This window comes from Conger conger, chromosome 1 (genome assembly GCF_963514075.1).
Source record: "Conger conger chromosome 1, fConCon1.1, whole genome shotgun sequence".
Lineage (NCBI taxonomy): Eukaryota > Metazoa > Chordata > Actinopteri > Anguilliformes > Congridae > Conger > Conger conger.
Genome location: NC_083760.1, coordinates 66,815,315 through 66,839,548, shown reverse-complemented (window position 1 = coordinate 66,839,548; position 24,234 = coordinate 66,815,315). Strand labels below are relative to the sequence as shown.

Sequence of the window (24,234 nt, the reverse complement as noted above, 5' to 3'; positions counted from 1 at the left end):
CAGTAGCCTATCTTTAAAATTACCTTCTTTACTATTATACAGATAAAATGCCACATATTCTTCTCAACACTTTGGTCACAAACAAGTAATAGTTTCATGTGCCAACTACAATGGCCATAGGGGTTGCAACCTCTTATGTTTCCCACTGAATACATTACAATGGGAACAGCTGGTAACAATTGGAATGCCAGTCCCATATTCCATGGATCCATTAAGTCTTATATGTGATGTCAGTAAACAACCACAGATTTATTGACAAATTGTTCTGTCATTTCTAATGGTCCTTTTTTGCAATGGACGTCCATTTTGAATAAAATTATGATGTTATGTATAAAATTATGAAATGTATTTATGAAAATATGCGTCAGTCGTGATTGTTGTCTGAATCATTATTAACACTTAATAATTATATTTATTTTGTCAATTTATTTTGAAAAATTCATACCTATGTTCACAGGAAGTAGGACGCTTCCCAAATCCCTTTTGTGGATTCTCAGCATTCGGCTCGCCATAAATCGCTAACCTGCTTTGTTGTCAGTCTAGATATTTATTTTTGCCAAGATAAATGCTGCTTGCAATAGATTATGTAGCCAACATAGTTTGTTCCTTCTAATTTCATATGAAAGTAAGAACCGTTATTATTGATGTTCTGACTGCATCTATTTTTCTGGGATGATTGTTTGAGCCTCGCCCCGCAGTGATACAGCATTTTTGGACAGCAAAATACCATCAAAATAAGGTAAGGTTCCTGTAGAGATGAATTTTGAAGTGCACGGCCATTAGAATAAAATGAATGCCACTGTCAGTTGTCAGTGAATTATATTAGGCGTTGTGTGCTGATATTTGTAGCGATGTATCTATAGCTCATAGGAGAGAAGTTGGTCACATCACGATTAGTCAGCCAACGTTATCCTTGTTAATGGGTCCAACAGCTAACGTTAGTGAACACATTTGGGCAAGATTAGTGTGGCTTGCCCCAAGAATACTTTAGGTCATCTAATATGATGTACATATGGACAACCAAATAAACAAGTTAGGGGGAAAAACAGGTTATTGTAAACATTTTTGAAGCTAGGTTTCTATAAAAACGAAAGCACTTTTTCTCGACAGATTTTTCTATCTGAACCAGCTGCAAGCGGCTTTGTAGGATGCGACGTTTATTGGGATATGTTGTGAAAAACAAACCATCTCGCTAGCTGTCGTTAGCCTGTATTGTATTATTGAGGCAGATTTGTTTGTTGGACAAGAAGCTCAATTGCACACCGGCTTGGCTGTACCGTTGTACTGTCGTCATTATCTTCCATTTTTACGTTTTCTTTTCTTTTTGTTTCAGACCAGTGTCTAAAAAGTATTTTTGTGTAGGAATGATATAGTGAAGTAAATATTTTTACATTTGGAATTTCTGCTCCATTACGAATACCAATTGAAAACACTAAACATTAACAGTTCAATTGAAAATGAGCTATTACTTCACCTACTTTTATGTTCCAAATAGTTTTAGTGCAATGTCCAAAGGCAATCGAATGCCAAAAATCGAGCCTGGACACAGCAAGCGCTCATACATGCACGAAGGAAGCGATTGAACACACCTAACTCATCAAAAACACACGGAGCTCAATAAACTGTGGGCTCCAGAATTATTGGCACCCCTGACTGGCAATACACAAAACACACTAACTTACTTAAAAATAATGTAATTTTTGAGAAACTCAAAATGCCAAAAAAAGAAAAGAAACGTTTCAATGGAACCAACCAAAATCAAAATCAAACATCGCTGGCCCATTGGATTGGTTCAGGCTAGTTGATTGCTTTGTCACTTGCACAATCAGGCCAGTACCTTAAGTAACGTAAGTCTTACATAGGTCGAAGAGAAAGTTGGCTCTCTCTGATATCCTGGTAGCAGTGCGAGGTTAACAAATAAATCGCTTAATTTGAATGAAAAGTCGATTATTATTATTATTATTATTTGATTAGCCTCTGTGGCCAGAATTCCTTTTGATCAGAGCGACAAAACATTAGCTAGCATATTTGTATCTTATTTCATGCCGCCGTTTCATTTTGCTTCTGTTTAGCTACAGGTCACCATTAAATTATGTCTATCTATTGTTTTATTATTGACACTGAAGATAGGCCTAATTATTTTTTATCAGAACGCAGGGGGCGGGGGGGAGAAGCTTTTGAAATGTCACAGTCCAAAGACGCTACGCGACCATGCAGCATCCTTTCTCTGCTGAAGCGTGCTTATCAATAGCCAATGTTACAGGTTTACGATTCCTTCTTTTTTGTACCGACACTTCCTTACTAGTACCGATTAACGTCTGTTTGAGATATTTACTCATAAGATATAAAGTAATATAGTAAAGTAAGATTAAACCTATAATATAGCCTTCTAGCCAACTCATAGGCCTATACCTTTATTTAGTAAAACGGCCAAGGCCTTTGAACGCGAAACGTTAAGCAGCTTTATTATTAAATGGCACATAATATAATAATGGGTAACAATTATTAGAATTGTTTGTGGGACTGGGCCTACCTGTTTTTAGCCATTCATTTTCATTTATTTTCTGGGTTGTTTTGTGATGTATTTTTTGAGTTGTGTTTCAAAATAAATTTTATTTCAAAACATTCATTTGGTTCTTTTCTTTGGCACAATTAATTTGATACCATTGTGTTTTTCCATTTTCCATGTGTTACACCTGTTCTTTCATTAAAGGTTCCAGGCATCATCACATGTTCCTCATTATGACCAGAACTATAAGCAGCAGAGCTGTAATAGATATGTTTATGAGCTCTTATATTAGTTGTGTGGTGGGTACCCCTCTCTATTGGAATCTTTATGTAATCTAATAAAGATTTTAGCATGAATTACTCACACATTGTATTCCAACTTGTGCTCTCTGGTTAGTGGGATACAACAGTGCAATGCAAAATAGTGTACACAATGGTGGTTTCATATTGTCAAATGCATGTATAACATACATACCAAACAATACAGTAGAGGTATTATGTGGCCATATGAAGTATTTTGAAAAACCACGATGGTCACAGTAAATGAAAATGTCCTAATCCTCATTGTCCTGCAGTTCTCAACAAACAGCCTGATATTTTCCTACTGCTTGTTTCAAACCTATCCCTAATTAAGCAGTACATCAATGCAGCAAGCTAGCTGCTTTATTATTTACAGAATGAAAATACTTGCACTTTCTAATTATCTGATTGCACCTGTTTCATTATCATCAATTTAATAATATTATTTGTTTTTTAAAGACAAGCCAAATTATATATATATATATATATATATATATATATATATATATATATATATATATATATATATATATACACAAACACACACCTTTTCTATTGTCACATTTAACTTATTTTCATAAATGAAATGTTCACCCTCTCATTACAGCATGTTCACCCTCTCATTATTTCAATACATGAAAAGTTACAATTTATGCTTTACACATTGTATCCATGATAACAAAATAGCTCTAATACATGGTGTTGCCTTCATTTATGTGAGTAATTGCTATATGGACTGATGTTGGTTGGTGTTGATTTTATTTCAAGGTAGAAAAGGGAGATGATGTGAAACAATTAACACACTTCCAGTACTGTACTCTGATCTTCATAACCTTTTCTATATAAAGTTTTTGGAATGTTGCATGAGGAAGATATATGTTCAGTATACAAACATAAATCTAAATTCATTTTCTATGATATCGAGACATGGTGGATGCAGGATCAGTGCTGACCTGTCACAAATTTACAGCATTTACCTCCTATAAAACTTGATCCTCATTGTTAGCATTGCCATGTCAAGTGTGACCTTGCCCAATATAATCTCATACTGAAATCAAGATCACAGGGTACAGTTGATGGTTAATTAAACAAATGCATGTCAGTGAGAACCAGAACTAATTGTGAACACTTTTCACCTGTCACTTGTGAATATTGGGGTCCTACACATATTCTGAAATGAGCCTATATTTTTCAGGCAGTGAAGATTAATTAAAATATGTTTCACCTCTAAATCCAGCAGTTCCAACAATTAATTCTCCTTTATAACAAGGACCACCCCATCTAAGATGACAATAGCGTCTCTTCATGGGCAAAGTCTGCAGGAGGTAATTCATAGATTGCAAGCCAAGAGTATCTGTTTGCCTTTGATGTTTGAGGGGGGAAGAGCAGCAGCATTCTTAGTAGCAATATAATACGGGCCTGAAACAAGTCTACAGGGTTTATCTCGCTGAGGCCTTAATCTCAGCACTCCTAATCTTACAAACTCTTAGAAACCTAATGTTACAAAATAAATATTACTTGTGTTTACAGCCAGGTGAGTATTGTGGATATAATGCTTCCTCCAACAGTGGAAGATGTCAGACAAAAGTGACTTAAAAGCGGAGTTAGAGCGCAAGAAACAGCGCCTGGCCCAGATCCGCAGGGACAAGAAACTAAAGGAGGAGGAAAGGAAAAAGAAGGAGGTAAGAGTGCTTGTCAGTAGCCACACCTGTTCACTAGTCTCATAATTTTAGCTCAAGTTTATTATAAAATGGTATACCATATAAGTTGGTAAGAAAGCATAATGGATATTTCACTAGTTCCCACCCACATATGTCAAAGCTATACATACATATGTCAAAGCTATACATGGTCAGGAGAGGAATTGCAGCAGCAAATACGCTCAAACCACAACACTGTTTATCCCACCCCTTCTCTCTGAACGTGCTGTACAGCTATACAAGTGCCGGCCTGTCTACTGCATATTTTGAAACCCGAATTTAAGGACTATAGACACAGGTAGAGGGTGAGTCAACATGTCAGTGAGCCTTTTTCAATGATAGGAAGGGATTTACAATGTTTTTGTAACAATATTTTAACACAAAAATCTATTGTACCTTTAACAACCCTATACAGTAAAGACACTCTTGAGTCTACCTTAGGTACACATACAGTACTGTGCAAAAGTTTTAGGCACCTGTATAACATACAGATAAGATTCTTTCTAAAATAATTCAATGAAAGGTTCTAAATGTACTATACATTTTATGTTACATTTTAGTAATTTGGCAGAATTGTTCGAAACTGAATCAAATCAATGTTTTTGTGACCACCCTTAGGCGTTAAAACTGAATCACTTCTCTGAAATAGCCAACGCTGTCTTGCAGTTCCATAAGACAATCAGCAGGGAGGTTGTTCCAAGCCTGTTGGAGAACTTGCCACAGTTCTGCAGGCTTTGGTTGGCTCCTTGCTTCTGATCTCAGACAGCCTTGATCAAGTTTTTATGTAAAAAGTAGTCAATTGCTTACAGTAATATGTTACTTTTTTAAATGAAATACAAACATGTCTCTGTAAAATTAAATCTTTTGGAAAATGAATATTGGGAAATCTCAAATGTGTGTTCTTTTATATTGACACACAAAAAAAAAAAAAAAACATATATATAATAAAGTCTAGGGTGCCTAAGACGTCTGCACAGTACTGTATATTTGATTCTGTGGAAGGAACTCGGAGCTGTGAATATTCAGTGGTGTTTTGTCACTGCCCTCCCCTTCCTATTGCAAACTCCAGTCAGAGATGCAGCAGAAGACGGAGACTGTTCCGGAAGATTCTGATTTGGACCGCAAGCGAAGAGAGACTGAAGCTCTACTACAGAGTATTGGGATCTCCCCAGAGCCCCCTCTAGGTACACAACCCCCTGGCTGCTGTTAATTTCCTAATCAACCAAATTGCTCGTTTGGCTTATCATTATTTTAAAACAGAAAATGATACATTATAGCTAAAAATTGTACCAGTACTATACTAAAATACTAGCCATATGCATATACAAATTCATTCTCACGTAGTTCAAATCAGCTAAAGCTAAAGGGTATAAAGCTTGAAAGTATGAAGAATTTTACTATATCAGTTAAGTGTGTTTGTATATACAATTAGAACAAAAAAAAAGTGCCCGAAGAAGCTACTCTTCTAGCCTAGGTTCTCTTAAAAACATGGTTAGACAGAAACATGGGGTTCCCGGGTAGCTCCAACAGGAAAGGCACTTTTCAGGAGTGCAGGCTGGTGCACAGGGAGGGTAGTCCTCATCTCTTCCTGCAACATACACTGGTAGATTTGGTACATGCAATCTACTTGCACCAGGTGTGCTTAATGTACTCCTCTGATGCAGTGACTTGCACAGCTCTCCTGCTGGCCTGCGCAGTAAAAGCAGCAGTTGGTTGCATGCATGCTAGTCTTCAGTCTCTCAAACAAAGGCCATGGCAGCAATGGGATGGGATTACAGATACTGCTCTAATGTGTGAAGGTTGGATAATGTCCAATGTGTAAGTTTGGGTTGTATGGCTTCACTTTAGTGACTGTAGAAATGAATTAACATTAGAGATGCACAGCGATATTCACAGGCTGAAGATGACATGAGCATGTACTGTAATTTGTACTTTGCTTTCTAAGGTTCCGTTAATATTTTGTTCTTTTTATCTTTGAGTAACACATTTTTAAAGTGTTTTTTTCACTTTGTTTCACGCACAAAAGTGTAAATCATATGTGTATTGCAGTTACAGTAGATTATATTCGATTTGGGATATGTTATCTAACCTATCAGTTTGCAATCTGCACAAAATGTAACTGCACTTTTACATTTTAAAATGTAATGTTGTAAGCTTTGTTTATGTTTGGTGAGTGCTATTAAACACTTCACTGGACTTTGTTTTAGGCACATATTGGCTTTTCTCCAGATTATTTACAATTGTAAAAACATAGGAATACATTTGACTTTCTTTCTCCCTGTTTTTCTTTGAATTTTTTGATTTGACCATTCCAATCCATCCTGTTGATTTGGAACCCTTTTTTCTTTGGCTGTGTCTGACACTGCTGGTCCCCAGTGCAGCCTCTGCAGCTCTTAACATGGGATACCTGTTATTTTCATTATTTAGTCCCAACCCCTATGTCTCCTTCTTCGAAATCAGTGAGCACGGCCAGTGAAGCCGGCAGCCAGGAATCAGTGGACGGGGGGACAGTCGGAAGGTACTATAATCTTTCTCACCTCATACCATACCCCACTACATGTGTTTCCAGGTAACAAGTGGGCTCATTTAATCCTTGTGGAAAGGTGTTTGGTTGTGACCATCAATGAAGAATGAATGTAGATTCTATGTTTTGGGCAGGGGTGTGGTAGTATATGTTGTCATCTTGAGTTGTAATGAGACGGGTGCAGGTTGATGCACACAGCCACAATGCAAGCAATGCAAGCTGTACACCAGCTTTTTAAATGCATACTATGCAGGATTTCTTTCCTTGCTTCACCCCCGTTTTACACGCAAAATATGTCTAAGACCCCATTCTCAACCCCGTCTACATCCCCATGCAGACTGCTGGAATCATGTCTCTTTCAAAAATGCAGTAATAACTACGTTCATAGCTGCCAGACAGTCGAAAATGTACCAAAATACTCAATTGACATATCCGATAGCAAAAATATATCCAGAAAAGTTACAGCGTATCTAACCTTCGCTAAATGTTTGTGGTGATTGAATGAACCAAGGCTAGGCACTGCTGCTAGCACAAGACCATTGCATTTCAGTCTGCTCTAGCCTGACTGGAAGGATGAATTGTACAATTCTGTAACAGAAGCATGCATACTTGCTAGCACATCAATTAATTTAAGCTTTTATTTAGACATCTCAAGTCTTCTGCAAGATTCTTGTGGATTTAGGCATGAGCATATAAGCAGTAGTACTGTACAGTGGGACCCAGCGATCATGGCTGACATACAAAACGGAATTTAATTGGCTAATAACTGCAGCGACTTAATGTTACCAAATGCTGGCCAGTCACTTGGCTAACGGTTAATCAATAAGGCTATCCCTCAAAACCCAGCTCATCACTATAGTACCCAATAGATACACATCACCTCTTGCTCTCCTCCTCTTCCTCCTCCTCCTTTTATTGGAGGTTTTTAGAATAACAAACACAAGCAGACATACAAGGTATTCTGGAGAAGAGAACACAGGCACAGGTTGCCAGTCTATCATAGTAATGACTGAGCATGTTTGTTTTATTTTCATGGTGAAAATCCTGCGTAGAATGCCTTTAATACAAATATCTAATCAGCCAAACATATGGCAACAACTCAATGCATAATGGTATGCTGACATGGTGAAGAGGTTCAGTTCAAACATCTGAATGGGGAAGAAATGTGTTCAGTGACTTTGACTGTGGAATGATTGCTGGTTCCAGATGGGGTTGCTTGATCATGTCAGGAACTGCTGATCTGTATGGGATTTTCACGCACAATAGTCCTTATTTCACAATTGTCACAGTGCCTACTTGATGCCTGATGTTGGTAGGATACAGTACAGTTAAGCAGCTTTTAATGGAGAAACAGCAGATGGGCACATTGTACTACAGTGTGACAAACAAATGATCAAACAAACTGATGGAGCCCTGTCCATAGTCCTCCCCCTCATCGGGTGGGGAAAAAAAATATCCAGCGACGATAACTCAAAAAACCATGCATTACAACAGTGGTATGTAGAAGATGCTTTATCTGTAATATAAATAGCAGAGTTTGCCGAGAATGGTGCAAAAAAACTAAAATCATCCAGTGAGCAGCAGTTCTGCGGGCAGAAATGCCTTGTTAATGAGAGTGGTCAGAGCAGAAGGACCAGACAGGAAGATGACAAATACCTAATAAAGTGCTCAGTGAGTGTGTCTATATATAACTCAAATGTATAAATATATAATAATAAGTATGCCTTTATGATATAAATTATCAGATGAATTCATGCAGAAATATGCAGTGCTATAAGTAAGGGCAGTGTCATTTTGTTGATATTTGGCTTTGTGCTCATGCAAAATGAATGTGAGGCTAAAGTGCAGACTGTAAATAAGTGGGTGTATCAAAAAGAACAGTTTGACACATTATTTGGAAGCAAGAATGCACTGGTGAGCCAAGATGTAGGCCTCAATCAGTTAAGACCACTATAAAGAGATGTAGTCCCTGGTGTAAAATGTGAATTGTTTGATTATAAATCTAAAATACCGACAGAGAGAGCCAAATCAAAAAATCCAGACATACTGTATGTCGCTACATATATTCATAATTATTTGCATTGGTAACTCAACAAGCCTTTATATTTATCTTCCATGTATGTGTATTAATTCTTGGGATATTTTTCTGGAAAGACTAAGTAATGGGATGTTTTGAAGCAAACTTTATGATGAGTTATTATTTGTTAGATTAATCACAAAGACAAACTGAGTTTTATCTTTGCTGGTCTGTTATCTGTACTGCTGGGCTGTGATTGCTCTATATTGCAATGTAAGGCTAACATGATAACCAAGGCAGGACTAGGCATATGGATTTTGTAATTTTTTATACAGCAGCATGCATTAAGTCCCATTCTCTTGTTCTTTACCTATTCAAATGGGGACATCAGATATAGGTAAGGAAAATGGTTGTATTGTTGGTGTTGTGTCAGTTTTTGACATTCAGTTAAATTTCATACTTCATATAAGGTTCAGTCATTACATTGTTTGATGTTTTTTTTAAATAGTTGATTATTGTGTTCAAATGCAGTAAAAGTACTGTTTATTGTGCAGTATATTTTATTATGCAATTAATATAAATCATTTTGATTATTATGTAAAGAATAATCCACGACAAGGTGGAGTACATAAATGGATTTATTCAACGCCTGCCATCCAATCAGAATCGAGTATTCACCGAGATCATTGTATAATCCAAATGACTCATCACAGCCCTTGTGTCATTGTATCATGTGTTTGACTTTCCATTTATCCTGCATTTATCATTTTCATAGATGCGACCAAGAAAGAAATGACTATACAGTGGTCCAATTTGTGAAAACAGGAACAGCAATATAGAGTACTATTAATGATGACTGATTTTAATTTATTGTGCATTAATGCACAATGTTTCTACAATTTAGGAAATGGCAAACAATGTTGGTCTTAAACATGGGGTTGTATGTTTTGGAGCAGCATGGTTAAAATAGTTTGGCATTTCCTGAATTATGTAAAGTTCTCCCTATGCAGGTAGGGCGATAAGAGAAAATGAGTAAAAGTGTGATTTAGAAATGGAAGATGACTTTAAATGAATATATCCAAAAGTGCTGCAGTAGTAAACAAGGAAAAGGATTTTGCAAAAGGGTTTTACATGAGAATATAACGGAATAGCAGTTGCTTCAGTAATATCCAGCTGTGTAAATAAATATTGTGTTAAAATTAATTAACACAAGCATTAGCAGTAGCATTGGCTAAATTCCAAAATCTTGCGTGAGGAAAAAGGAAGTCCTCCTAGTCAGAGACAACTGATGAAATATCCGAGTCTTTGGCTTGAACATGTAGTCATAGGGTTCAATCTGTGCTTGAACACTTTTCCTAACTCAACCACTCTGGAACCCTGTACATATTTCTAAAAATATAATTGTGCGGTGATGTCTGTACCTAATTTCAATCAGGGTATCAGTTCAACTAAATCCCCCAATGAGCCATACTTCTACTTGGTAGCTCCTTGGGCTTAGCTACTGTCTTCCAGTATGTAGGGTTTCCATATAGAGATGGCTATGATCTTGAAAGTTTCTTAAAAATATTTACAGTCCAACTATGAAAAAGTGAACAACGCTTCCCTGGATTTTTGCAATGGGTTTTTTGCAATGGGATTTTTGCAGTCTCCTAGACTTAAACTCTATTGAAAATGTATGCTTTGAATTGGAGGCAGTCCACAAGCACAGATGGAAGGATCTAAATGTTCTCTGAGCAGCATGTATTAGTATGATATAATACATATCATATACAGTGGTGTGAAAAAGTGTTTGCCCCCTTCCTGATTTCTTATTTTTTTGCATGTTTGTCACACTTAAATGTTTCAGATCATCAAACAAATTTAAACATTAGTCAAAGACAACACAAGTAAACACAAAAAGCAGTTTTTAAATGAAGGTTTTTATTATTAAGAGAGAAAAAAAAATCCAAACCTACATGGCCCTGTGTGAAAAAGTGATTGCCCCCCCTGTTAAAACATAACTTAACTGTGGTTTATCAAACCTGAGTCCAATTTCTCAAGCCACACCCAGGCCTGATTACTGCCACACCTGTTCTCAATCAAGAAATCACTTAAATAGGACCTGCCTGACAAAGTGAAGTAGACCAAATGATCCTCGAAAGCTAGACATCATGCCAAGATCTAAAGAAATTCAGGAACAAATGAGAAAGAAAGTAATTGAGATCTATCAGTCTGGAAAAGGTTATAAAGCCATTTCTAAAGCTTTGGGACTCCAGCGAACCACAGTGAGAGCCATTATCCACAAATGGCGAAAACATGGAACAGTGGTGAACCTTCCCAGGAGTGGCTGGCCGACCAAAATGACCCCAAGAGTGCAGTGACGACTCATCCAAGAGGTCACAAAAGACCCCACAACAACATCCAAAGAACTGCAGGCCTCACTTGCCTCAGTTAAGGTCAGTGTTCATGACTCCACCATAAGAAAGAGACTGGGCAAAAATGGCCTGCATGGCAGAGTTCCAAGACGAAAACCACTGCTGAGAAAAAAGAACATTAAGGCTCATCTCAATTTTGCCAGAAAACATCTTGATGATCCCCAAGACTTTTGGGAAAATACTCTGTAGTCTGACGAGACAAAAGTTGAACTTTTTGGAAGGTGTGTGTCCCATTACATCTGGCGTAAAAGTAACACCGCATTTCAGAAAAAAAACATCATACCAACAGTAAAATATGGTGGTGGTAGTGTGATGGTCTGGGGCTGTTTTGCTGCTTCAGGACCTGGAAGACTTGCTGTGATAAATGGAACCATGTATTCTGCTGTCTACCAAAAAATCATGAAGGAGAATGTCCGGCCATCTGTTCGTGACCTCAAGCTGAAACGAACTTGGGTTCTGCAGCAGGACAATGATCCAAAACACACCAGCAAGTCCACCTCTGAATGGCTGAAGAAAAACAAAATGAAGACTTTTTGGAGTGGCCTAGTCAAAGTCCTGACCTGAATCCTATTGAGATGCTGTGGCATGACCTTAAAAAGGCGGTTCATGCTCGAAAACCCTCCAATGTGGCTGAATTACAACAATTCTGCAAAGATGAGTGGGCCAAAATTCCTCCACAGCGCTGTAAGAGACTCATTGCAAGTTATCGCAAACGCTTGATTGCAGTTGTTGCTGCTACGGGTGGCCCAACCAGTTATTAGGTTTAGGGGGCAATCACTTTTTCACACAGGGTCATGTAGGTTTGGATTTTTTTTCTCCCTTAATAATAAAAACCTTCATTTAAAAACGGCATTTTGTGTTTACTTGTGTTGTCTTTGACTAATATTTAAATTTGTTTGATGATCTGAAACATTTAAGTGTGACAAACATGCAAAAAAATAAGAAATCAGGAAGGGGGCAAACACTTTTTCACACCACTGTATATTACTAATTCATTTCCAGACTTGTTTTTTTTGCATACATACTGTACATGCAGTGCATTCCATGGCACAATTTGAGTTGTTTTGGCTCTGTACCCCAACACATTTGAAATGAAACGATGATTTTTTTACGTGTGTATGTACTTGGATGATCCGTATAGGAATTACAGTCCTTTTCACACACAGTCCCCCAGATAGAGGACTATGTATTACATTTTTATATGGTGATCTTCATTCCTGGTCCTTCATTCCTGCTACATTCCAGGCCACAGGGTCTTGCTGGTTTTTGCTTTTGCCTTCATATCTACAAGCAGTTCAGACTCAAGAAACCTGCTTTAATTGATCAGTTAAGTGTCGAGTAACAACAAAAACCGACGCACCCTGCAGCCAGCCAGGACCTGGAATGAAAATCACTGGTGTCTATGTGTTGGAGACTTCCAGCAACAAATGCAAAGGATCTGCTACCACGTAGTAGATATGATATGTTTATTTCAGATTATGTTCATTGGTCACTATTAATATTGCTTTTCTAAAATGGGGGGGACTATGTATATAAAAGGACTTTAAGTCCTTCATGGATCACTGGATATGGAGGTGCCCTTAAATTAAAACAGAATATCTGCACTTGAAATTCATATTAGTTGTTTTATTTCAAATCCAATGTGCTGGAGCGAATAAGCAAAACAACAGAAAAATGTGTCCTTGTTAAATACTCCTGCATTTAACTAGATCACACACAACCATTTTCTTTTTATTTCTGTCATATCTTTTATGTAACATTTCCTGGTGATATTGTCTATAGTACGTATAATTTTTAATTACTTGCTCTATTTTTGAAAGATCTATTATTAGATCTTTCTTCTGCATTTGTATTCTGAAATACAGTTGTGTTTTTTTTTTCTCCTTGCTTCGCTTCAGTAAACATAAAGTTTATGATAGCAATTAATAAATTAATTATGTTCTGTGTCTCCTGCCTTGCATGTATTTTTGTGTTGGTTAGTTGGCAGTATATTGGCTAATGGTGCATGTTCTCTCCCCTGCGCAACACCTTCTGCTGCCCTCCCAAAGGACCCTACAGTGGGACACTGACCCCTCTGTTCTCCAGCTGCAGGCTGACTCTGAGCTCGGGTACACCTGCTCTTTCCTTTCTTCTTCCTTTTTTATGTGTCAGTTATACCCGGACATCCTGTATCATTTCCTTTTTTTCGACAACTGGGCTGTGAGGAAAGACATGGTGAGAGTATGGAATAGTCCTATGGAGATTACATTTGGTTTGCTCCATGTTGAAACTTGAATGGTGCTAAAGTTGTGTTGGACTTTGGATGATTCCATTTCAGCCTTTTTGGAGGTGGGTCAGAAATAAAATAAATTATCCAATTTCCCAAATAGAAGTCCATTAAAATTGTCTGAATTAATTGTGTAATGTGGTGCAAATTTGTTTTCGTTTCTTATTTTGTAAAAGGTTTATTTTTCTTAATTTCATTCAGTTATATAGTAGCAGGTGAAATCACTGGGGTTGTAATTTTTTAATAAGGCTTTTAATTATGGAAATCTGGTCACTGTAAAAAAACAAAATGTGAAGAAAGAAAAATAGGGTTATAGAATTGTTAGAATTGTGACATTTGAATTTGTCTTTGTTTGAAACATATTCCAATGCGTTAAATATATAAATGCAGTGTTCACAAATTTTGGTTTGGTAAAATAAATTAAATAAATGTAATTGTGTTGGATACAATTGAAACCTAAGTATACACAGTCCGATGTTTGTAGTTGGTACGGTTGTACAGTAACAGAGATGCAAGATAGATCCCTAAGTGTTCTCACTGCCAAGAACTGAAGACTGACTACTCACACTATCTTGGTTGGGCAGGGAATTGGATTTGATACTTTTATCCTTGTAGAAACTGTGCCTTGTCCTATTTAGGGGGGGGGGGGGGGGGGGTAGCTTGCATTTTGTCTCCTGGCTCATAGCAACGAAGAAATGGTTGTGAATGTAATTCACAGTGAGAGAGATTTCACTGCCAATGGGAAAGGGTGATACAAAATAACTGCTTGAAATGCACAGTTACATCTTGTTGCATAAATAAGGACAATGTATTTATTATTTGTTTATCTGTGAATTTACAACAAACCTAAGCAATATCAATGAAAATATTGTTCACTATTCTTTTCAATTAGTTTTGCACTCAGCAGGGTTCAACCCCCTAGTATTGCATTTGTGCACATACTGAATTACTGCTGAACCAAAACATCTTTCTTGTGTTTTGAAAATTGTGTGTGGTCTCTGTGGTCATTTGTATCTCTCTCCACCTTTAGCCGCAGGATGCATAGACTGGGGGCCTCTAAAATCACACAGGTGGACTTCCTGCCCAAAGAGGTAGTGTCATACTCCAAGGAGACCCAGACTCCACTGGCAGCTCATCAGTCTGAAGGTAAAAACGGATATATCCAGAAACACTCAGATTGCTAGTGGTATGGCTGGCTGTGGTTATTGAAGTGAGATCAAAGTGACTGATTAATTGCGTTCTGAGCTGAGACGGGTGGGTTAATTGGAACCATAATGCAGAATCTCTTTGATTTAGGCCATCTATGGTTATTAGGTTGTAAGGATTATAGGCTAGCTTCACTTTCAAGATGAGAGATCTGAAAAATGGTGTGAGGTGAGGAGCTTAGTCTCCTGTTAATTTATGATTCTCTCCCATCTGAAATGCCCCCAATGTCATAGATATTGTGACAGTATAGGTGACCCTACTGTTTTTTGATGTTGCATTTAGTTAGATTGTAGGGGACAGTCAGGGGTTCAAATGCCTACCCTTTGTCCTCAGAGGAAGAAGAGGATGAAGAAATCACTGAACCTAAACCTGGTCCAGAGATTGATCAGCAGGAGGAAGAGGAGAATCGAGAGACCAAAGAAAGTAAGGATTAAAGGCCTGACGGACTTAATGGCTGCTAGGGTCCTGGTGTTTTACTCACGCTAAGCATTGTGTGTGTGTATTTGTGTGTGTGTTTGTGTGTGTCAGTCCACCCGAGGGAGCTCACAGAAGAAGAGAAGCAGCAGGTTCTTCACTCTGAGGAATTCCTCATCTTCTTCGACCGCACCATCCGCGTGGTGGAGCGTGCGTTGGCGGAGGAGTCCAATATCTTCTTTGACTACAGTGGCCGTGATCTGGAAGACAAGGAAGGGTAAGATCATAACTTCTGTGACAGTAAGAGGAGAAAGCAGGAAGGGAGCTCTGATGGGACTGTGAAGCTTCATGAACCACAAAATGGAGGGTGCTACTACATGCCAATAGACACTCTGTATAAACATTTATAGTGTTTTCATATGGAGAGCAATCTATTTTTTATTTATTTAATGAGGTTTCTTTGAAGAAAGCATTGTCTAAGACAGTTTCAATATTTGTTTGTACTAATGGACATTTAGCAATTCAAGTTCAAGGGCACACAAGTAGTGTTCATCGAAGATTCAATCCTTCAGTTTGCTTGCATAGGTTCTGCCCCTAGAAATGAAGTAGCAATCTTGCCTATGAGAGAATTGTTCAGTTTGCACAAAGTGTGTTGTATGTTAATGGCCTGAGGATAAATAATTGGTTATCTGATATTACTCAGTGATCTCCATAAGTCTTGGGACAAAGACATTTGTTTTTGTCTCTGAACATGGTTAAAGTGCACTTCTTAGTGATGTTCCAAATGGTTTATTTTGGTAAGCCTATTGTTTGGCCTATTTCTTTGAGGTTTTTTTTTGTATTTGTATTTCTCAGCCTCATAATGCCTTCCATGACTGTTATGGGCACCAATCATGTTGACAAACGCCAACAGACTCCAATGGCAATCAAACGCTATAAACAAGACTAGATACTGAAAGCCCTCTTATATCTGCACTATGGAAGCAACTGAACACCCCTGACTAATCGCCTGTAAGGCCTTTTGTCCCAAATATTTTGGTGCCCTGAAATATGTATGAAAATTGCTGTCATTTCTACATGGTGAAACCAAAATGTGTAACAATACTGTGCTACAAAAGTTGAAAATCTGAACTTTAATCACATGTCACACATTATTACCAAATGTATTCATTTTATTAGTTTGTCCCAAGACTTGTAGAGCTCACTGTATATTCTTATATATTATATAGGTATAATTATTGTTATTGTTATTAAAAGATGCTATACTGTTCCAATGCATGCCCTCTAAAATGTCCCCTAAGTGTTTGGTACAAGTTGTATTACCATTGAATTAAATAATGTTAATGTTTTTTTTAACTCAGTGATGTTCAGGCTGGATCAAATTTATCCTTCAACCGCGTGTTCTACGATGAGCACTGGTCCAAACATCGAGTAGTCACTTGTTTGGACTGGTCTCCGCAGGTATTTCTGATCTATGCTTATACCGGCACACATCTAGAATCATTTTCATGTTTATCTGAATCTAGAAAAAATCTTACTGATTGTGTTTTTGTTCAATTCCCAGTACCCTGAATTGATGGTGGCCTCTTACAACAACAATGAGGATGCCCCACATGAACCAGATGGGGTTGCACTTGTGTGGAACATGAAATTCAAAAAGACCACGCCCGAATATATCTTCCACTGTCAGGTGTGTGCACAGTCCTCTCTGTGCTGTTGTGAAATATTGATCCGGTTACACTTTACAATAAGGGCACAATTGACATTAACTAATGTAGTTATTAACATGAATTGATGTACAAATACATTAATTAAGCATGAAATTAACATTAGTTAATGTATTTCTTAAATACTAACTAATGTATTAGTTATTAATATTTATATATTACAAACGATAGGATAAATGTATTAACAATGTATTATGTAATTAACAAATACATTAACTGTTTTCTTCATTCCAATATGAATTGGCATTAAGTAATGTAGTTAACATTACTTAATGATGTACAAATGCATGCACTTTACAGATTGAATTCTCACTAGGTAGTTAGTTACAACTACATTAATTAATTCCATTCATTCTGTCCAATTCATTGTAAAGTGTTACCAATAATCATGCAGTAGAACACTGTGTGGTCTCCCTGTCTGTGTGTGCGTATGTGTGCTTGTATTTTGTTTGTTGTGTTTTCACACCTACGTTTCACACATTTTTTCATGCCAATACTCAAAACACGATGCATATGAATCATATATTATAAACCACAATATGATTAAAAAATAATACAAATAATAATAATAATAATTTCCATGATAATAATAATAATAATTAAAAAATCAGTAGCCATTTTCCCACATAATTTCTACCCTCAAAGTACCCACTATGAGGGACATAGTCACAGAAAGTGTAGAATCAGAAGATCCATTTTAAGATGCAATGCCTATAACCATCTAGTTAATAACATTTACATGAATAGGGAAGTAACTACATTCCCCATCAAAGTTTTAAAATGAAAGCTTTTCAGTCTGAGATTATTGAATAACAGAGCCTGGTGACTCTCAGAATTTCCCTTGGCCTTGTGGTCTAGACAAATAGTAACAGTCACATTGGGTAATAAAATATGAGTAATGGTGAAAGACTCTTGTTTTGTGAGCTATTTTGAGAGTGGGATGGCGTGACCCCGTTTCTCCATCGACAGTAGTGTGATAACAGCTGCTGCAAGCTGTAATCTTGTAAATAGTACTCAGAGGGGTACCACCAATGGGTGGACAGAACAGAGCTGGCATTACAAGGCTGAGATGAGAGTCTGTCTCCTTTAAGCAATTTTGAGAAGAGCCTGATTACAGGTCTGCAGAGCCAACTTGATTTTCGTTCTTGAATATTGTACGTGTCACACAGTAATTTCCTCTGGCAATCTGTACTTTAAGCCTTCTATAACAAGGGCAAGGGAGAGTGTTCAAAGACTATTCACTTGCTCTGTGCCTTTTCATCTCTAATAATGGTTTGGCTTTGCTCATTATTCACTGCAGTACATTTGATTATTTTCAAGTACACTATTATTCTTTCTATGGTAAGCTCTTATTGTTAGAGAGTAAAGAGTAAGTCTAATGGATGTAGCAAAATTGATTTTCTTATCCTTTTGAGGGCTCTACCTTGGACTCTGTGCAATGCGTGGCAACCCATACACAAGTTTCTTTGCTAGTTTCTGTACTAGTTTCAGACAGTTTTACGGTCCAGTGCCTACGCTGTAGAAAATGAACATGCGCCTATGTGGGCCAGGTGGTCTTGATGAGGTGTGGTTATGTTAATTGCCGGCTTATTGCTATTTTGATGCAGCTGCAAACATTGAGTTTTTAGTCATATCGCAGCCTCATTGTTATTTTAATGCCAAGATAGTAATGTGCCTACATAGACGGGGGCAACACGTGTACACCTTCTTGTCTGTTATAGGGACATAAACAAACATGCATAAAAATATCAAGATTATTATGATCTATTTTCATAATTAATTATATGAATGCACCATCATAATGAATGGTTACTATATTCATCCAAATGAGACATTTGCAGTAATGACTAATAAAATTGTGCCAATTAATGACTAATAAAAAAGTGCCAATTTTGGGACATTGGTTATCCATTAATGGCGTCTGATGAAACATACAGTATATAGGGTATTAATTGACATTCAATAGAAAACTCATGAAAACACACTCTGCCACCTAATAGACCTAATGGAGTTTTACTGAAAATGCATGTCAGGTGGAAAGTGTTTGTAGCATGATGTGGCCAAAAGCCAAGGATCTGTTCATCTATTGCCTGATATGTGGGCGGGATGGTTTATTTGATTGACTAAAGTCCAAAGCTTTTTCTTTTGCTTGTATTTGGACATTTAAACCACCTTTAAAAAAAAAAAAAAAAGCATTGCCCTGTTTTTCAAATATGGTCCCAGGGATTTGCTGTGGATGACTTTAAATGTTTTTATTTGGATACAATTTAAAAAAAGCATTAATTGAAACTTCAACTGATGCAGATTTCAAAAAAATTCTTAGTTCTTCACATTTTTTAATTACAGTGACCAGATTTCCCAACGCAGGGGCAAACTCAGTTGGCATTAAAGGGAATGGAAGATGACATTCTGATTGGTTTATTGCATGTTACACCCAATACACATCTATGCCACTAAGTCCAGCCCTTTTGAACCGTGTACCTTACTTTTCTCTTGAACTATGAGCTATTGAACAATTGAAACTAGCAAAAGTGTGTCTGACCATGTCCTAAATGGACTTGCATGCTCGCTTAAGACTAGCACATAGACAATGATGATTGAGCCTGGAATCTGTGATCATATTGGTTGAATAATAATGAACAATAGCCACCAAAACAGTGCTGTTTCCATATTGTACAATGCATTATAATGCATAAATATTGCTTTTTATCTCTCTTTAAGTGTAAAATTGTGTTGTGCGATTAGGGTTCTGGGGTGCAGTTAATGCTTAGATTTAATTTAGATTTCTGATTAGGGTTAAACATGTACCCTATTGTCATTTGGGTAATGTGTGCAGTCATATTATAAACTGGAAACCTGTGTAATGGGGCTGTACACACTGAGTACTGTAGTAACTCTGTTTACACATCATCACCGTCATCATGGACTAAAACTGTGCCTCTCCATTTCCCTCCTTGCAGTCCTCGGTGATGTCAGTTGGCTTTGCCCGATTTCACCCCAACCTGGTTGTGGGGGGTACTTACTCGGGGCAGATTGTGCTTTGGGATAACCGCAGTCACAGAAGAACACCGGTGCAGAGGACACCACTGTCTGCTGCTGCGCACACAGTAAGCTCTATTATTATGACCGAGATGTTAATGCAGTGCTCATTCTTTATTAAATGACTTTTGGAATATTATTACAGTCTGTGGGCATCTCTTTTCCCCAAACACACACATACACATTAATAACTGCTTAACAAGAGAGCTAATAGAGAGCTAATCTGGGCATTTACATTAATTTAAACAACTGCTGATACGCTGCAGTTAAGCATATTTCCTCTCTCTCCTTTTCCTCCAGCACCCTGTTTATTGTGTGAATGTTGTGGGGACTCAGAATGCCAACAACCTGATCACTGTGTCCACTGATGGGAAGATGTGTTCCTGGAGTCTGGACATGCTATCACAGCCACAGGTGAACAGTAATGACGATGTGTCTCTACTGCAATAATTAAAGCTATGGTGTTTTACATAATTTATTTTATATGGTTGAATATTTACTGGAGCAGGTTTTTACACATTTAGTACATTGGCTAGCGGTACAACTTGAGCTCCACCTCAGATTTGGTATGTGATGTTTAAGGTAAAGTGTCTTAACCACTGATCATCTCCAGTGAAGTGTTTAGCTGTGAAGTGTCATTGGTGATTGAAACGGTTATTTCATGTGTGATGGATAGCGCGTTGGAGGTCCTCCCATAAGGGCTGGTAAAGTCTGCCTCTCATGACCGTTCTTCCAACAGGAGAGCATGGAGCTGGTGTACAATAAGTCCAAACCAGTGGCGGTCACAGGCATGGACTTCCCCACTGGAGATGTGAACAATTACGTGGTGGGGAGTGAGGAGGGGATGGTGTACACGGCATCTCGTCATGGCAGGTCAGTGGATCCACAGTGAGGTGGGAAAGAGGTGCACTCATGCTTGTATGCACATATCACATTTATTTGTATCTGTGTCATGATATTTTAATCATGTATGTGGACTAACATCTAACAAAACAAACCCTAGACAAACAATTTAGTGGAATGTATGTAGCACTTTTTTATTAGGCTGATTTATAAATCCTTCTGTTCACCCAACCACTTAGCTATCTAATAACTGGGGATAGGATCACCTTACCATGTGCCTTTAACACCTGGGAATCGCATTGGGCATTGCTGAAAGTTGTCTTCCTGCTCTGTTTTCTTCCCCTCAGTAAGGCTGGCATAGGGGAGATGTTTGAGGGGCACCAGGGGCCCGTCACCGGCATCAGCTGTCACAATGCAGTCGGCCCAATTGACTTCTCCCACCTTTTTGTCACCTCATCTTTTGACTGGACTGTCAAACTGTGGTCCACCAAGGTAGAAGAAAAAGTATGACTGGTGCTATAAATCAGGGAATTAAAAATCTTATGCAAGCATTAAATATTCAAATATTAAATTGAGAATGAATATCATTACGGGAATACACACACAAGTTCATGCTTTCTCTATAGATTTTACTCATCCATCAGATTGAAGACTATTGCTATATATACAATATGTAACAGCAGCATCTAATATGCATATTTTTTCAAGCCAAAGGCAGAAAGTTGTGCCTGGGTGCTTATTTTAGAGTCAAAGCTGAAATTCATGTTTGCCATGTAGCTCCTTATTGGGAAATATGCTGGTGCATTTTCTTTTCAGTTGTAGCTATGTTGTGTGGCTACATGGAATGATTTAAATGTCCACATTATTATGGATTTTTATTATCCTAATTATTATATATTATTATAGATTATGTATTTATATAATTATTATACTAATAATTCACATACTCACAGTATATAGTGCAGTAATAAGAGAAATGTAAAATGAAATTCTCTCCTCCATCCCCAGCACAATAAGCCGCTGTACTCCTTCGAGGACAATGCTGACTATGTGTACGATGTGATGTGGTCTCCCGTGCACCCTGCGCTGTTTGCCGCTGTCGATGGGATGGGTCGATTGGATCTGTGGAACCTGATCAATGACACAGAGGTGACATTTCTGTCCTTTATTTTATTGTGTTTCACTGATGTGATGCTTTAATGGAGAGCATCAATATCCTGGAAATCATTTTTAAAGTGGGATTATACAAGTGTTCATAGGAGCAGTTCATAGAACTGAGTTACTCATGTTCAATCAGTGGAGGGCCAAGGCTGACTTCTATGACAAACAGCTCTAGACAGGCTACAATTGACTTCACTGAGATGCTTATACTGTATGCAATGACATTGTTACATGGAATGTGATCTCCAGGTTCCCAGTGCGAGTGTGACCATTGAGGGTGCGTCTGCCCTGAACCGAGTGAGGTGGGGGTCAGGGGGCAGAGAGGTGGCAGTGGGCGACTCTGAGGGACGTGTCTGGATCTATGACGTTGGAGAGGTGAGGGGAAAAAAACTCTGTGATGAATGTACATAATGAGAACATCTGTTTCACTGTTCTGTGGGCATTCTACTGTTAAGGTATACTCGGAGGTATTGTCAGTTGGGGCCTGGGCTGTAGGCTGTAGCATGGCCCTTGTCTGCCTTTGATATCGAGTCGTCTGTAGGGCTTGCGGTGTGTAAGGGTTTAGTGTTTGAGGAGTACAGACAGAAGGTCTGTTTTTCTGTGGACTTTCTGACTGGGCTTCTGCATACAAGTCGCCAGAAATCAAGTAGGAAGAAACATACTTATACCCGTGCTCTAAAAATACGCAGTGCTTTGTACCTTTGTCGCAGATTTTATTTCAGTGTAACAATATTGAGGTTAACTTTGGATCCTGTCTCCCGCAGCTGGCTGTGTCCCACACTGAGGACTGGACTCGCTTTGCTCGCACTCTGGTGGAGATCCGTGCCAACCGGGGGGATGGGGAGGAAGAGGGTCCCATGGAACTGCCAGCATAAAGCACAGCAGTGCCACTGATCCAGCGACAGGGCTCCCTGCTTTCATTACTGCACTAGAAAAGGGCCCGCACTGGCAGCGGCACACAGGCTCACACACACACTTACACTGTAGATTCCCAGTCTTGACCTCTACTGTAATCCAAGCATGCATGAAAGTGTTTTCTTGTGTTTGTTTCATAAACAAATATCGTGGCCAAATGTTCTGTTGCATTAGCTCTAAAATGGCAGTTTATTCTGTTGTCTGAGCTTGTATTGCACTGTACAGTAGATTATGGCTTTATTTAATGCCTGGAAATGTATGGTGAAATATTAACAGGTTGTGCAGCTGCTAGGAAAATCATGTTCGGCTTTCAATGACAAATGTGCAAATGGGTTGCTTGCCCAGTGTAGAAGAGAGAGCCAGAAGTGATTAGCACTAGTATCTCACTTATGGCATGCTTGTAAAGTGTATATCTGTTCATGTACTTAACTCCTGCAGCTTGCTGCATAAAAAACTGTGAAATAACTGAAAATGTTGTTGTGCGAGATAGATGTTGCAGACTTTGCTCTCATGTGAATGTTAATAAGGTGAAAATTAAATTAAATTGTGATTAACCTGTTACAGTATATATATTCATGTTTTCAGTGGGCTGCAGTTGAGTATATTGTTTTGAACATTAGATAATATACGACTAAAGCTTATGTTTGAAATGAAGTTTCAGTATATAGTATTTCAATTGAGATATGGTCAATATACTGTAATGTGCCTATTAAACTTTTACCTGTATACACACTATGATAATGTGTATTTCAGTATGTACAGATGAATGCATACAGTATAATGATTTTCTAGTCTTGGTCTCAGTTAATAGAAATTCAGTAAATGGTTTAACATGAAATTACTACATTGGGTGGTTGTGACTGTACAGTATCAATTATGTGGCATTGTAGATTTTTTTCAGAGATTCATATCTAGTAAGTAGTAAATATATTTTTAATATCATGCTACCGGTGGACAAATCAATGTGCCATCAGAACTTTCCCCTTCAAGATTAATCCTCGCACACATGAACAAGCATGCACATACTCTATGCACTCTTCATATATATTTGACAGACATGCTCTTTAACTGTGTTTCATATACGTGCTCCTATTTCACATATAGTCTGGAGTTTTCCAATAGAGAACTTATGGTTACAGAGACAAGGTCAACCATCCCTCGGCCAGGATCCCGCAGAAGAATACACCATGGCAATTCAGA

General features: G+C 38.0%; 1 protein-coding gene across 4 annotated transcripts; it reads left to right on the top strand.

The window, feature by feature from the left end:
* The first annotated feature begins 488 nt into the window (after positions 1–488).
* dync1i1 (dynein, cytoplasmic 1, intermediate chain 1) lies at positions 489–23,769 on the top strand. 4 transcript variants are annotated; one of them, XM_061220602.1, is made up of 17 exons: positions 489–739; positions 4,377–4,490; positions 5,578–5,692; positions 6,969–7,026; positions 13,512–13,571; positions 14,760–14,875; positions 15,269–15,358; positions 15,464–15,626; positions 16,711–16,810; positions 16,914–17,039; positions 20,037–20,183; positions 20,416–20,529; positions 20,855–20,988; positions 21,306–21,450; positions 21,967–22,107; positions 22,369–22,494; positions 22,884–23,769. In XM_061220602.1, the coding sequence occupies exons 2-17, from the start codon at positions 4,383–4,385 to the stop codon at positions 22,992–22,994; spliced, it is 1,854 nt and encodes a 617-aa protein (XP_061076586.1). In that variant the 5' UTR covers positions 489–739; positions 4,377–4,382; the 3' UTR covers positions 22,995–23,769. The 4 variants fall into 4 exon arrangements, with proteins under 4 accessions (XP_061076586.1, XP_061076577.1, XP_061076603.1 ...); XM_061220593.1 differs by having other exon boundaries at positions 6,936–7,026; XM_061220619.1 differs by lacking the exon at positions 13,512–13,571.
* Positions 23,770–24,234: the final 465 nt, after the last annotated feature.